We start from the raw sequence: 15,066 nt of genomic DNA on the forward strand, positions 1-15,066 counted from the left end.
GTTATGCATGGACCAATGATGAGCTTGTGCATGAATCATGGGTTAAGATTAATCAAATGTCCATCTGAGTCCAGATTTTTTAAAAGGCCAGAAAAAAAAATTACGCAATTTATTAAATAGGAGGTAGAAGAGGAGACAGATACGTAAACCACAAAACAGATTGAGAGAGCTCCAAAAGGCACAGAGAAAATGGACTAAAATGTTATAAATGGAGAAGATAGTAGTTTTGGTTCAAAAACATGCCAATTGATAATGCACAGAAGTCCTGGTTGGTGAAACTTACCGCTAAGTCACTGATATCAAACTCATCATCACCCATCATCCAGAGGCTTGCTGACGTGCCGGTTATTTACACTAGCGTGGCTCCCTCAGTTTCCTCCTGTATAACACCTTAAGGTCTCTCCCAGCACTGGATTACCACTTAGGCTTTCTTAGCACAATTCCAAATTTTGTGTTTCTTGTCCTTTTAAGTGGCCTTTCAGCTAAAAATTTCAGAGCCACTAAAAGATTACTCTTAAAGCATAAGAGATCGTATCATGGGCTAACTTAGCACTGCTTTCATAAAGATGTCTAGGATGCTTAATAAATCATATTGAGTGACAACAGCAAAGAAGAAAATTCCAGGCCTGCTTGATATTCGTGACCTGTCTATAACAGAAAATGGAATTCTCTGCAATCCAGCTACTAGCCAGGCCTCTGCCCATTATCAACCCTCCTTTGATAATGTTGATACTGCAATACATTGGTTATATTTTTAAAGTAAACAAATATGTGTTTAGAAAGTTGTAACAAATATAGGTTTCTAAGGTCAAAGACGCTGACATTTACAGAGATAGACCTTACATGGGGGCTATGAAGGGTAAGATTTCCTGATAATACAGGCAACAGACACAAAAAAAGTCAATGGTGAGGAGGAGACAGAATTTTAAGCAGGTACTATGGGAAGCTGGGATGACTGAGATACATCTGTAGATTTCCAAGTCCTACTGTTAGTAATATAAATGTCGGCCTGGAAAGGAGGAGAAACAACGAACTTCCGTAAACAAGACCTTATAAATAGCATCTCACTCAGTTCAAGAACATTGACCAAAGGCATGCTCTGTGGGAAGCACTTGGTGATACGAATTCCTGCATCCATCAGTATTAAATCCCCAAGACCCTGCAGTGGAGAAGTGCTGAGCTGACAAGCAAAGTCAACTTCCCAAGCCACTCAACGCAGAAAACTAGGATACCTACCTATCTAAATTTCCATATGTATACAGCTACCAACAAGCACAGGTACGGTACTGCGTCCTCAACCCATTTACAACAGCACCAGCACTCTGTGGGAGGGCCTCCTGCACCCAAGATCCAAACTGTCTAAGGAAGATACACCAACCCACGATAAGTCTCTACCACGTAGGGTCAGTTTTTCAAATTGGGCAACGTGCACACAGATTGTACAACTATTCCAAGTCTAAAGCTAGTCCATGAAACAAATGGGGAGCACTCCAAGATGCTATTAAAGTGGAACAGGAGATTATAAGAAATGAATGACAAGAAACTGGAACCTTGAAGCATTGCTGGTGGAAGGTAAAATGGTGCAAATATAAAGGTAAAGAGGAAATGAATTGCAACTTTTCCATTTTTACAAGGAAAAATATTGTGAACCTGCATGAGAGATCACAAATTACTATGTATCTCTTAAGAGCCTTAGTGAACTTAAATGATCAGCATGTAAACTCTTGCAGGGAGGAAGGACCTCTGCAGTGATTGATGACTGTGCCTGATTAGCTATTATTTTTTAATCAAAAATTCTGTTTGGCCAAACAATAAACATTTCTACTCATCACTAAAAAGTGGAGATAAATTTGCAGAACACTAGTGAATATTTACTCACTCTCTGTTCCCAGTATCATCCGACTCACATTGACAATAAGAAGGAGAGGAAAAGAGCGATCCCGGTTTTCCTTTATGTTGCAAAGATTTTCTAATTTATTTAATATCCTGTTCCCATATAATACATCTCTTGAGGGCGCCTGGGTGGCTCAGTTGGTTAAGCGACTGCCTTCGGCTCAGGTCATGATCCTGGAGTCCCGGGATCGAGTTCCGCATCGGGCCCCCTGCTCGGCAGGGAGCCTGCTTCTGCCTCTGACCCTCCCCCCTCTCATGTGCTCTCTCTCTCTCATTCTCTCTGTCTCAAATAAATAAATAAAATCTTTAAAAATAATAATAATAATAATAATACATCCCTTGAAAGCCTTCTCTCTGTGGTCACATTCTGTTCTCCCCTACTGAAAATTCAGAAAGGAAACAGATGCCTCATCAGACATAACCTTGACTGTGCCATGGCTCTGCCTAGTGATGCCAGCGCAAAGGTGTTGGCTAAAGGGTTAGACTAATTTGTAAACAACATTAAAACATCTTGATTGCATTTCTAGAATTTATACATTGGCATAGCATTTTATACAATTCACTCAGGAAAACGAAGATTATAAACGCATTAAAATAGTTACAAATGAATGAGTAAGAAACAAACAAAAAACTCACAAACCTTCTTGTGAAGACACAATGGGTGGCATGTAATCAGGAATGTACTCTTTTCTTTCCTCTGCATCTTTACTTCCAGGTTGAGGAAATTGGAGGACATTGTTCTTACTAACAGGAAATGAAGGAATTTGATGTGGGAAAGTCACAGGTTCAATATTGTGAATATAGTCTTCTAGTTCATGAAGGCTAACCCCCATAAGCTGGAAAGCTTCACCAACATCATCCAAAATTGGGTCTGTTCGGCCATCTGAAACAAAGTCAAAAGCCAAGCAAATTACTTTAAGAAAATTCCATGAATACTTTTTAAAATATTAAGAAGTACTGGGTTCATAGGTAGCTCAGAATCAAATATACTATACATACTTAAGACTGAGTTATTGGAAAGAATTTAACAGATTTTAAATGAAAGAGCATACTGTTTAAATATTAGAAAGCTGATTCCTGAAGTCAATTTGAAATACGATCTGACAACCAGACAATTCACACTAACAATCAGCTAGTACCGAATAAATTTCAGAAGTAGTTTACAGACGAACAGTGACGGACCAAATGTAAATGCCCAGTAAATATATATTTTTTTAAGATTTTTTATTTATTTATTTGACAGAGAGAGACACAGCGAGAGAGGGAACACAAGCAGGGGGAGTGGGAGAGGGAGAAGCAGGCCCCCCGCGGAGCAGGGAGCCTGATGCGGGGCTCGATCCCAGGACCCTGGGATCATGACCTGAGCCGAAGGCAGACGCTTAACGACTGAGCCACCCAGGCACCCCAATGCCCAGTAAATATTACTACTGCTGTTTTTTATCAAATGACTAGAATGCTGTGCTAAGTAAATGTCCATTCCATTTTCACCATTGTTCAATGATGCATCTCTGGAACCTAAAACTGTGGCTGGCATACAGCTGGCACTCAATAAATATTTTTTGAATGAACTCTAGTACTTCCTCTCCGCCATCCCAGATTTCACTCTGTCTGGTTTCGGTTACCCACAGTTAACGCGGTGAAGCAGCAGACTTGGAGGGTCAGCAGTAGCCTAACCCTATGTCACAATGCCTACGTCATTCACCTCACTTCATCTCATCACGTAGGAATTTTGTCATTTCGCATCATCACAAGGGCGAGTGAGCACATTAAGATATTCTGAGACAGAGAAAAGTGATCATTCACTTAACTTTTATTACAATATGCTGTTATAACTGTTCTGTTTATTATTCGCTATTGTTGTTACTCTTTTAATGTGCCTAAATTTATAAATTAAACTTCATCATAGCTCTGTACAGGAGAAAACACAGAATATTTGGGGTTCGGTACTATTCGTGGTTTTAGGCATGCACTGGGGGGTGGTCTTGGAATGTATCCCCCGCGGATGAGGGGAGACAACTGTATGGCACTGAATCAATTTTTTAAATCCCAGAAAATTTACAGAAAACACTTAGATCAGAAAGATAATCTATGTGCAAATTTTAAATGTCATTAGAAGACACCATACAAAATGGACAGAGATAGATACAAAGTTAAGGCGAGATTCTCTTTACAAAAGTGGTGTTTTTTGTTTGTTTGTTTTTTTAACTGAAATCACTTCACTTTAAACTCAGTATGTCTGAAATTAAATCATGCTGTAAAATGAAAATAACCCAAAGTTTATAAAAATTAGACACATGCTTGCTCACACCCACATAAAAAAGTTCTGGAAGGATATACATCCAACTGTTAACAGTTTAAGGGGCTGAAAGCTGCAGTGCAGAGGGAAGGAAGCAGGAGACTCTCACTTGTAACTTCAAACATTTCTGTAGTCTCTCAGTTTTGCTACAAGTAGGGGTTACTTCCATGATGTATAAAATAGCAGGGATAAATAAAATGGATATTCATTCTTCCTCTTAATGATGTAGATATGCATTTCAACTCTTCTATTCCTAGGAAAAGCAGTAGTATTCTCTCAGTCCAGAATAAATGATCATCTTGAATTCCTGCATATGCTTTGCAATTTCAACGCAAGACCCCTCCCTGGTTCTCCCCTCTTCCTGTCCATTTTTGGCCACAGATTTCAGAACATTTTCTTTCCCTCTCTTCCTACCATCACTCTCCTAGGTCAGTTTCCAGGTATCCTCACTTAAGTCTCTCTTGCACTCAGCGGGAGCACAATTTTCTTAAGATATCACTTTCATCATACTGTTTCCCTCCTTAGAAGCATGCAGTGTTTCTGACCATGCTTTCATTTCCTCTATGTCCCTCCCAAATCTGATTTCACATGTTCCTGTAACACCTTCCTAATGAACTGGCCACATATGTCAAGTTGGTCACCTCACTGGTACTTTCATCACACTCAGTCCTACTTGGGTATCATAGGTGATGCTTTTCTCTAGCCTGGCGTCCACTCCCACCTCTATATAGGCAGGCTTCACAGCTCAACTCAAATTTCATCTTTTCTGTGAAGTCATCCTGCCCCAGCCCACAGTCATCTTCCTTTACCTTCTTCCTTTTGCATTTACTGCCTATATCATGCAATTATTAAGTCACAAGTACTAGTCTTAAAGAGTCATTCTGAAATATTTAGCACCTACTTTCGGTGCACGCACACATATTTAATACATAATACGACACAGCGAGAAATATCTGCCCTGAATGCTTTCACAAATCATGACCTTAGAGAAATTTAAAAATGCATCATTTGTTGAATTAATAGCAACTTCTGATACTTGCTTTAACTTGAGAGCAATTTTTTTTAAAAGGAGCAAACATCATCAGTTTATTTTGTTGACAGTCTGCACCTTTGTCCACAACTTGTGGGCAGGGACTGTGCCTCAGGACATTGATGTCTCCAACACAGTGCTCAGTTCTTTTTTTCTTAGATTTTATTTATTTATTTATTTATTTAGAGCATGAGCAGGGGGAAGGGCAGAGAGAGAGAGAGAATCTCAAGTAAGACTCTCACTGAGTGCACTGAGTGCAGAGCCCAACACTGGGCTTGACTTCATGACCCTGAGATCATGACCTGAGCCAAAATCAAGAGTTGGCCGCTTAACCAACTGTGCCACCCAGGGGCCCCACTGCTCAGTTCTCAGTGGTGCTCAGTGAATGTTGTCAAAAAGACAAAGAGGATTTAAAGAAGGAGAATACAAGACTGCACAGTGGTAACCTGAGATCAAAATCTGAGTTTAAAACTAGGATAGTATAAAAAAAAGAACCTAAAAAAAGTCTGTAACTAGTAAGTATACCAGGAATCGGCATTTTTAATAAGTCACAAAACTATGATGGAGAATAATGAACCTGATAATCACATTCTCACTAAAAGCAAGAAAACTGGCTGCCAAAATTGGGTAATTAGAAAAAGGATTAACATTAACACATAACAATGATTACTTGATGACTTTGGAATACCTGGTTACTTGCAGTGCCAGCACTGTTCTGTGTATAAGGCAGGAAAGGTAACTATGTATTCAGGGGATATTTTCATTACCTAAAAATACAGAACATCTGTCCTTATTTAGGGAACTTGGTAGCAAAAATATAATCTGGACTATGCATAACCGCAACAGTATACTCAAGGACCATGAAAAGGGAGAGGGAAGGAAAAGAAGCAAAAGCCAAGAGAACAGTGTGCTGGTGGTGTACTTTCAAGATAACAATGAATGAGAGTTACTTTGCAGTGCCATATTTAGATTAGAAGGATCAGTGAAATCAAGCATTCAAAAAATACCACAGTTTGGAACTCAAAAAGTCAAGTGACTAAACAGCTATTATGGTAGTAGGTTATCAGTTCATTCATTTCTTCAGCAAATATCTCCTGGGTGCCTAGTAAATGATAGCACCGTACTAGGTTACAGAATACAAATATAATAAATTTGTCGCCTAGGGAGAAGAAAAGGAAAGGGTGAGAAACAGACACAGATGATTACAAAACAAGGTGTTACATACAGGAATATGTGCAGAATTAGGAGAACAGATGACATATGAATTTCCCAAATCAAGTGATAAGTGAATTTCAAAACAGAAGTAGTACCACCGGTGCACCAGGGGGTGAGGGATACTCTAGGAAACCCCATGTGTATAGGAATGGATAGTTTAAAATGTTTTGGATAAGGCAGGTAATTCAGCATGGCTGCAATCGGAACAGCAGGAGCAAGAAAAAGCTCACAAAGAAAATATGCTGTTGAAGAGTTGAGATGTTCAGCCTGCAAGCAATGGTGTACAAATTAAAATATTTTTAAGAATGACACGATCAAATATGTTTATGGACAAATTACTTTGGCAGCACTGTCGAAGCAGGAATGGAACTGGGGGCTCAAGAAGTAAAGTGTATCTGTGGGTCTCAATTTTCCAGTCTAGGATCCACTTCAAGGAAGCAAAGTATCTTATGAAACACTTTACCCAGTTCTCCCGCTTACCCACCTTAACGACCTGAAATTTCAATGAATGGCAGTTCCCCCATACATACACATAGACACACACACACTTACTTCACATCAGTGGGATGCTGTGTGGTTTCTATTAAGTATTCCGAATTATTAAATGCCATCAGCTATAGATACTACTGGACACTCACTTAAAAACCAAGTACTGCAGCCCAGACTACCTGGGGACCCTTGTAAATTGCCTATGTTCCCTCTATTACACTTTTATAACCACTGATATGAAAATATCAAGGAGGAAATCAATGAGTAACGGGGATGTAAGTGAAAGTTAATCTAAGTGAAACTGACAAAGTTGGCCTTGGGAAAGAGTAAACTGTCTATGAAATGAACAGATACAGAAAGAAGAGGCAGTGTCCCCAACGGAGCAGAGCTGTCAACGAGTATATGCTGTTATGAGCTGAAGAATGGCTAGCCTTGTAAGAAACGGCCGGTAGACGGAGCGCCTGTGACAACTAGTTGTAGTAGTTTGCAGGCAAGGGAGGAAAAGGACCAAAGTAAAAGAGGCTGCAAGGCATTCTGGAGGTGGTTCTACACGCAGCAAAAATGAGATGATGAGAAAGACCGATGCATATTTCCGATGAGAAGACGTGAGAGGGTGTGGAGCTGAGAGCGGAGACAGGGGTCCCGGCTGGAGGCGGGAAGTTAGTGGATGAGGAAGAGGCACCAAAGGGATGACTGGAGTTTCCAGGGGCAGTGGAACCCGAGGGACGTCAGAGGGCGAGAAAATGCCCGATCTCGGGGTAGGGGTAGAGGACGAACACCTTGGAGACGGTGAGATAGAGAAGGGAAGACCGGAGGTGTCACTCGTGACTGGCCAGAGGCAGCCCTCCCGCACCCAGCCCGGTACTCACACAGCTCAGAGTACCGATGGCAGCCCCGTCCCAACTGCTGCAGATAGCGCTGCAGCACGTCCGTGAGGAGGTGGCAGGCGCTGAGTTGCACCGAGTCCCAGCCCAGCGCCTGGCAGATCTGCGCCACCGAGACCCTCAACAACGACCTGGAGTAACTCTCGCACATCCCGCTCCGTGGACTCCACCGCAGCCCTTGCTGCCACTCTCTCCACCCCCACCGCCTAACCTTAGCAGAGCCCTCGATTCATCCTCTAGGGCCCCCGCGGCGGGGAAATCGTCCCCCCGACCCCTGGCGACCACCTCAAAGCGCCAGCAGCACGGAGCGCGCCAGCCTGAGAGCCGCCATTTTGGACTCGCTCCGCCTCCCGCTGGACGGTCGCCGGGGCGAGGCAGCACTAGCCGAATGTTGATCGCGTCAATGAGGAAGCTCCGCCCTGTTGGAGCAGAGCGATGGTGTCGGAAGCGACTCTTGGGCCTGGAAGGATGCAGGAAACGGCTGTGCTGAGCGCAGGTGGAGGATGTGCCCGGGGAGGCAGGTGCTTGGGGCCTTGGGTGGGCTCTCTTGGAGGGAAAAGGAGAGGGGACCGTCAGTGGTTTAGGAGCAAAAGAGGGAGTCAGGATATGAAATCGAAATGCGGGTGTTAGAAGTGGGAACCTGAGAGGCTGTGAGTGCAGGGGCGGGATTTGGAGCGTGGGAACTTAAGTGCCCCCAAACGCGGATCTGATCCGATCTTGCCTATGCTGCTGCTTACCATGTATAGATAGGTTAAATCAAACCCAAGCTGCTCAGAGGTTAGAATCAGGCGAGTGAGACACTAGCCTCGGTGCAAAATTTATGGGAGCACAAGAAAACTGAAGATCAATCATTTTTTAATACAGTATTAAAAAAAAAAAAATCCAAACCACTTCCCCCAAATTCTTGCCTTACTCGCCTCATTCTAATCCCAGCCCTGGGTTCAATAAAACTCAGTTGCCTACAGAGGACAAATAAGTACCTTAAATCGATGAAGCAGGCTGAGAGAATGGGGAACTGTTGCCTACTCAAGACTCTTCTCCCAGCCCCAGTCAAGTGTTGCCAGATCTCTCCAGACGACCGGAACTCTGGACTTTGTGATAAATATCTCGAGTTATAAATATTACCCAACCTATGGGTAGTCAATTGCAATGGCTGATCTAATGATCTCTTAAATATGCCCTTTTGTGCTCCCCCCACCCCAAGTTTCTAGAGTGTTCTTTCCTTCCTTCCCCTCATCTCTCTCCTCTGTATTTCTCTGTCAATTTCTCTATTCTTCTACTTGGCACAGTGCATTTAGTATTTTGAGTTTATGCGCCTTTCCCAATAAATCGTGTTTCTGAATGGATCTACATTCTCCCTATAGGGAGTATTCCAGAACTGTGAACATAATAGATACTCAATTTTTAAAAGTCAAAACCACAGCAGAACTGAAAATGTGGTGCTTCAGCCAAATGACAATTCTGAAGAGATGGTGCTCCATGGTGGGGTGCCTATAATATTTTCTTCAGTGACACTTGTGTCCTCAAGATTATCGGGGACCTTTGGGGTGCAAACTCTATGGGAGTTTTAGCCTTAGGACTTTTAGTCCTAACCTTACTTGACCATTTTGTAGCCATTTGTTACTGTTGAACACTACCTTAATTTTGAAACTCTCTTATACCTTGGATTTCACAATACCTTATTATCTTGCTGTCCCTTCAGTATTATATTAGACCCTTCTTCATTTGCCTCTGTGTGTGTGTTCAACTCCTTAATCTTTTATTTCGGAAAATTTCAAACCTACAGCAAAGTTGAAATGGAAAAGTGTAAGCACAGGCATATACTTCACCTAGATTCATCAATTGTTAATGCTTTGTTACATTTACTCTATACGTATAGACATATACTTTTTTTTCAGAACGGTTTGAGAATAAGTTGCAAACTTCATCACACTTAACTCAGAAACACTGGGGCGCCTGGGTGACTCAGTTGGTTAAGAGTCTGCCTTTGGCTCGGGTCATGATCTTGGGGTCCTGGGATCGAGCCCCGCATCGGGCTCCCTGCTCCGTGGGAGGCCTGCTTCTCCCTCTCCCACTCCCCCTGCTTGTGTTCCCTCTCTCGCTGTGTCTCTCTGTCAAATAAATAAATAAAATCTTTAAAAAAAAAAAAAAAAGAAAAGAAAAGAAACACTTCAGTATGTATCTCCTCAAAGCAAGGATATTCCCCAGGAAGTTATTTCTGGGATGGAGATCAGCCTGCAGAAGGTTTATTAAGGAGTGTTCCAGTGGCTGCTGAACCTGTCCGTGGTCCAGCAACATTGGGCAAGAGAGTTCCAAGAGACACCCAGCCAGACCACTTGGGTGCCACCCATCTCTCCTTGCTGCCCACTGTGTAACTACAGCGTGGGCTCCTAATGACCGGAGTCAGTTACTCCTACCTGCACAATGACTTCTCTTTCTGCATGCTGACCCCTGGCTGAAGTGCCCAACTGGCAACTGTAGCTAATATTTCAGTGGGACTCCTGTGTGTCCCGTGGTGAAAGCATTCCCCCTTTTGCAAATTAGAACTATCAACCTGGAGGAGCCAGAGTTGCAGGGACAAGAAAAGTTTCACAGGTGGGTCACTGAGAGTTAACGTTTGTAGGGGCCAAAATTGTCAAATGATACATGGAGATACAATGGGGACCACTGGACCTGCATTCTTTGAGTCTTTAAGGATGCCACTAATTTCTCCCTTCCCCTTCTCCCTGAGGTACAGGACCAATCTCAAGAGCTTGTTTCAGCCTCCCTGCTACCATAGTTCTGACCCCGCAGGCCAAGGAATCAGTGTGGAGGTTGTGCCAACTTCCCTGTATGTCTAATGTAACTACACATTGGGGGATCAGGGAATTGAAATCCTTAAAATGTTTGAGTATTTCCTTTCTCCAGTGGGTGGTTACTTGAGTAAGTGACCGTTGGTTCCTTTGCCAGAGGAGTAGGGAAATCATTATCCTCTCCATTTGGTGTTGAGTTCTTCTTCCTAAAGACTTAAGAGTTTCTGTCTGAAAATTGGCTCGGATCCAGACGTTGGGTAAGGAATCATGGCTGCTCATTGGGGCGACCATCCTCAGCCACCTAGTTGTCTATCCGTGAATTATTTTGATGGTACAGATTGAGGAGCCCACTCATCGGCGGCCCATCTGTCTGTTTCACCCACCCTTGTTCCAGGAACCATTTCTAAAACTCACCAGGTGACTTCCTCCCCCACCTCTTAACTTCTCTTATCGTGAGTTCATTCATGTGGCTTCTGACTAATACACAGCGAAGTACAGCCCTTTTGGCCTGTATTATTTTATAGTCCTACTGTCCCCACTTTGCTTGAATATCTGAACACTGATACCTCATACCAGCTTGTTTCCACTTTATACCGCCCTAGTTCACCCCTGGTAAAAGTTTTACAACCTGCACATTCTGGAACTACCTACCTTGTGCCAGGGGCTTATCATGCTCCATCTACCACCAGTGCTGAGGTCCTCAGGGCCAGCCAGGTGGCTGACCCAGCTCCTAAAATCCTCCTGTCTTAGTATCTACTGTCTCCACCCCTTCCAATACAAATTGCCCCAAGTGATGGGGTGCCTGGATGGTTCAGTCATTAAGCATCTGCCTTCAGCTCAGGTCATGATCCCAGAGTTCTGGCATCTGGGCTCCCTGCTCAGCGGGAAGCCTGCTTCTCCCTCTCCCACTCCCCCTGCTTGTGTTCCCTCTCTCGCTTTCTCTCTGTCAAATAAATAAAAAAAATGCCCCAAGTGAGACTCTCCAGGAAGCAGCCTCTGAGATGGAGATCAGTCTATAGGAGTGCTCTTGGGATCAGGACCCAGGGAAGGAAAGCAGGTGGGGGTGGGGGAAGGGAGACATCCTGTGAGTTCAGACAAGGGGGACTGGCTTTATATTCCCACACTGAGCAGGCACTGGGTGTGGGCTGCCCAGGAGGGAGGGGGCTGTGATCTGGGGCAGGGCAGTCTCCAGCTGAGGATTCCAAAGAGGGTTAAGTGCTGAGGGCTGTGTCCTGACACAGTTCCAGAAGCTCGGGAGACACACCCCTAAGTCCTGCTGTGGGTGGGGGGGGGGGGAGGCGGGAGGATCTGGGAGGAGCTTCACACCTTCTGCTACACCATAATACCATTGTCACACACAACAGACTCAAGGGTGATACAGTAGTATTACCCAGTATCCAGTGGGTATTCAGATCTTCCCATGGTCCCCAAATGCCTTTTAGCTTTTTAATTTTTCAATCCATAATCTAAGAATCCCTCCTTGCATTTCATTGACATCTCTATAGTCTTTTTTAATAAGATCAGCACTCCCCCCCGCCCCGCCCCGTTGTTTGTAGGGCTTTTATTTTTTTGGTCTTTTATGACATTTTTGCAAAGTCTAGGAGTTTTGTTTTGTTTTTTAGGACAGTTATTTTATAGAATGTCTTGCAATCTTTGATTGTTTTCTCACCTGATTAGGTTCAAGCTAAACATTTTTGGCAACAATATTCCTACACAGGTTAACAGCAAGGGTCATGTTGTGCCATCACTAGTGACAAAGTTTGGTCATTTGTAAAGGTTAGGTACCTACCAGTCACCATTGTAAGGTATCCTTTTTTTTTTTTTTTAACTTTGAGATTAATAAGTAATCCATAAGGTGATACTTTGAGCCGATTTGAATAACCTGCTTCTCCACAACCTTTCGCCACTGGTTTTATGAGCATCCATGTCTGATCTCTTACTGAGTCAGTCAGTCATTACTCTGGTAGTTATTAAGTGTTGATTTTTCTAATCTGAGCGTTTTTTCCTACCTTTCTTAGCAGACGTTCTAGAAAGTTCCCTCATTTTTTCTAGTATGATGTTAGTATGGAGTCAGACATGCTTTTTATCCAGTGAGCTAGAATCTCTTAACATTATTATTCTTTTGCTGCTTAAGTTATCCTGTATTTGGCCAGCAGGAGTCCTTTCAGGCCAGTTGCTGTGTGCTTTTAACATGCCTCTGTCATTCACTGAGTGTTTCCATACTTGGTGGCACGAGATTTTCTCAGGCTCACCTTATGCTCTTCCCTGCCCTAGACTTAGAATTAGCCATCTCTCTAAGGGGCTCTGGTTCGCTATTTAGAAACCAAGATATGGGCTCTAGCTGACCTTCATTATTACTGGGGTGTCATTGCTTCAGGGACCTTTTGGTGGAGAAAACTAGAAAATATGAATATTCCAAAAGTCTGAAGTACATACTGATGCCTGATTCAAACCCCTAACTCCATATTCTTTACCTCCTCCCATTTCATATTTATATCTCCCTCCTCCCAAAGTAAGAACCCTGATTTCAATTATAGCAAATATTTGCTTTCTCCTCTAATGCCTTTGCCTAATTTTTAAGTATTTGTTCTCTTTTTATATGCTTCACTCCAGTAATTTTCATGGTTATATAAAGATGACTCCTTAACATAACGGTTTATTCTAAATTTTTCCCAAGTTTCAGACTAGTGTAACTAACTGCGTCTATTCAACAACTAATGTCTATCTGGATATCCCTTCTACAACTCATTTAATTAGTGTTTGATGGATGCCCCAAATGAAACTCATCGTTCTTTCTGTTCTTGGCTGTACACTTCAGTTCACCTCAATTACTAATCAGTGCCCAGTATACAACATCGTATCTAGCAGGCAGTCAGTGCTCAATAAACGTATGCCTTCTAGAACAATTCATCTTGCAATAACGTGTAGAATTAGAGAACAACTGTCTATACTAGAAACCCAAATTATGCACTTTAAAACAGTGAATTTTACCACACGTGTCTTCTCTCAGTGAAGGTGTTATTTTGAGAGAATCGGATTTGAGTGGTGGTAAGGAGACAAGCACCTCCTCCAAGAGCTGCAGCAGTGGGGACAAGGGGTGGCTGCTATCCACCGTCTGTTGACACACCAGTAGGACCCAGGGCCTGCGGACTGAACTTTCATCCTGAAAGCAGAGTGCTGACTCACCCAAGGACCCCTGGTCCTTACCATCCCGTCCCAGTGGAACGTGGAACGTGGAACGTGGAAGTGCTGGGGACCGGGATGAAAGAACCCAGCCGAGGGGGTTACAGCACAGGCCTAGGGGGCCCCAAGTACACTGGGGGCATCACTTTGTATTCAGCACTCACCCTGTATCAGATTCTGAGTATTTGGCAAGCATTAGCTCATTTGATTTTCCTAACAACCCTATGAAGTACTATTTTCATCTCCATTTCACAGATGTTAAGACTGAAAGAATAAGTCACTTGCCCAAGATCACACCACCAGTAAGGGTTGAGCGGGGTCTCCACGAAAACGTCATAGAATAGGTATTTTAAGATATGCAAGCTCTTAAAAGGTTTACCTATTTACCTGGAAGATGTACACCACCAAAACATCAGAGAGGGAAAAGTGTGACACAGGAAGTGAGCTCCAACCCAGGAGAGCGAGGCACCTGACATAGCACCGATAGACCAGAACGTCCATACTCCAGAGACAAACAGAGGGCTGGCACCATGAGGCCCCCACAACTGTTGTCCTCTCTTCTGAACCTCTGAGTCTGTCACGTTGAGCCTGACAGATTTTTACTCGACAATGTGCTTACATTCCTGCTTTTCTTCCTGCTGGGTTGTCTAGAATATGCAGTTCACCCTCATGGAAGTGTTCTGTTGTCCTCAAAACTGGAGATGGGCCAACGTGTTTAGAAGCAAGATAAAAAACGCCACCTAGCCCCATTCCTCGCTAACATTCCTGAAGGTGATCTAGTAGTTTGAACACACGTACGTGTCTGCCCGATGCCTCAGCCTCATTCATCGACCCGTCAAGTGATTCCTGTAAAGGCTCAGGGAAGCTAGAAAAGGACCCTGGGTGCTGTTCAGTTTCTCTTCCGCAGCCTTCTTGTAAGAAGGCAGTACTGCTCCTTACAGGCTTGTGGTTGCTCATCAATTTTTATATTACTTACCATTCACTTCATTTTTGTAAAAATAGTTGTTGGCAAAATAATAAAGCATTTGAAGAAATCTTTCTAAATAGATGTATTTAATGGTTTTTAAAAGTCAAGAGCAGCATACAAATTGTTAAATGAGAATGGGTATATTATATATATATATATATGTATTTAAAAGTTTTTATTTATTTGACAGCGAGACAGACAGCGAGAGAGGGAACACAAGCAGGGGGAGTGGGAGAGGGAGAGGCAGTCCTTCCACGGAGCAGGGAGCCCGATGCGGGGCTCGATCCCAGGACCCCGGGATCATGACCTGAGCTGAA

The 15,066-nt window shown here is 43.2% G+C and overlaps 1 protein-coding gene across 2 annotated transcripts in view; it reads right to left on the bottom strand.

Moving 5' to 3' along the window:
• The window catches only part of TAF3 (TATA-box binding protein associated factor 3), a 178,162-nt gene extending 169,997 nt beyond the window's left edge, over window positions 1-8,165 (bottom strand). For both annotated transcript variants that reach the window (XM_045874450.3, XM_045874449.3), the window contains exons 1-2: window positions 7,793-8,165; window positions 2,534-2,776 (exon numbers count right to left, since the gene is read on the bottom strand). In XM_045874450.3, coding sequence (XP_045730406.1) covers window positions 2,534-2,776; window positions 7,793-7,958 — 409 coding nt within the window. In that variant the 5' untranslated portion in view covers window positions 7,959-8,165. The remainder of the gene's footprint in view (window positions 1-2,533; window positions 2,777-7,792) is intronic.
• Between the last annotated feature and the right edge of the window lie 6,901 nt (window positions 8,166-15,066).

The sequence above is a fragment of the Mirounga angustirostris genome, unplaced genomic scaffold, assembly GCF_029215605.1.
Source record: "Mirounga angustirostris isolate CCGP_5_RB_7025 unplaced genomic scaffold, mMirAng1.0.hap1 SCAF_5, whole genome shotgun sequence".
NCBI lineage: Eukaryota > Metazoa > Chordata > Mammalia > Carnivora > Phocidae > Mirounga > Mirounga angustirostris.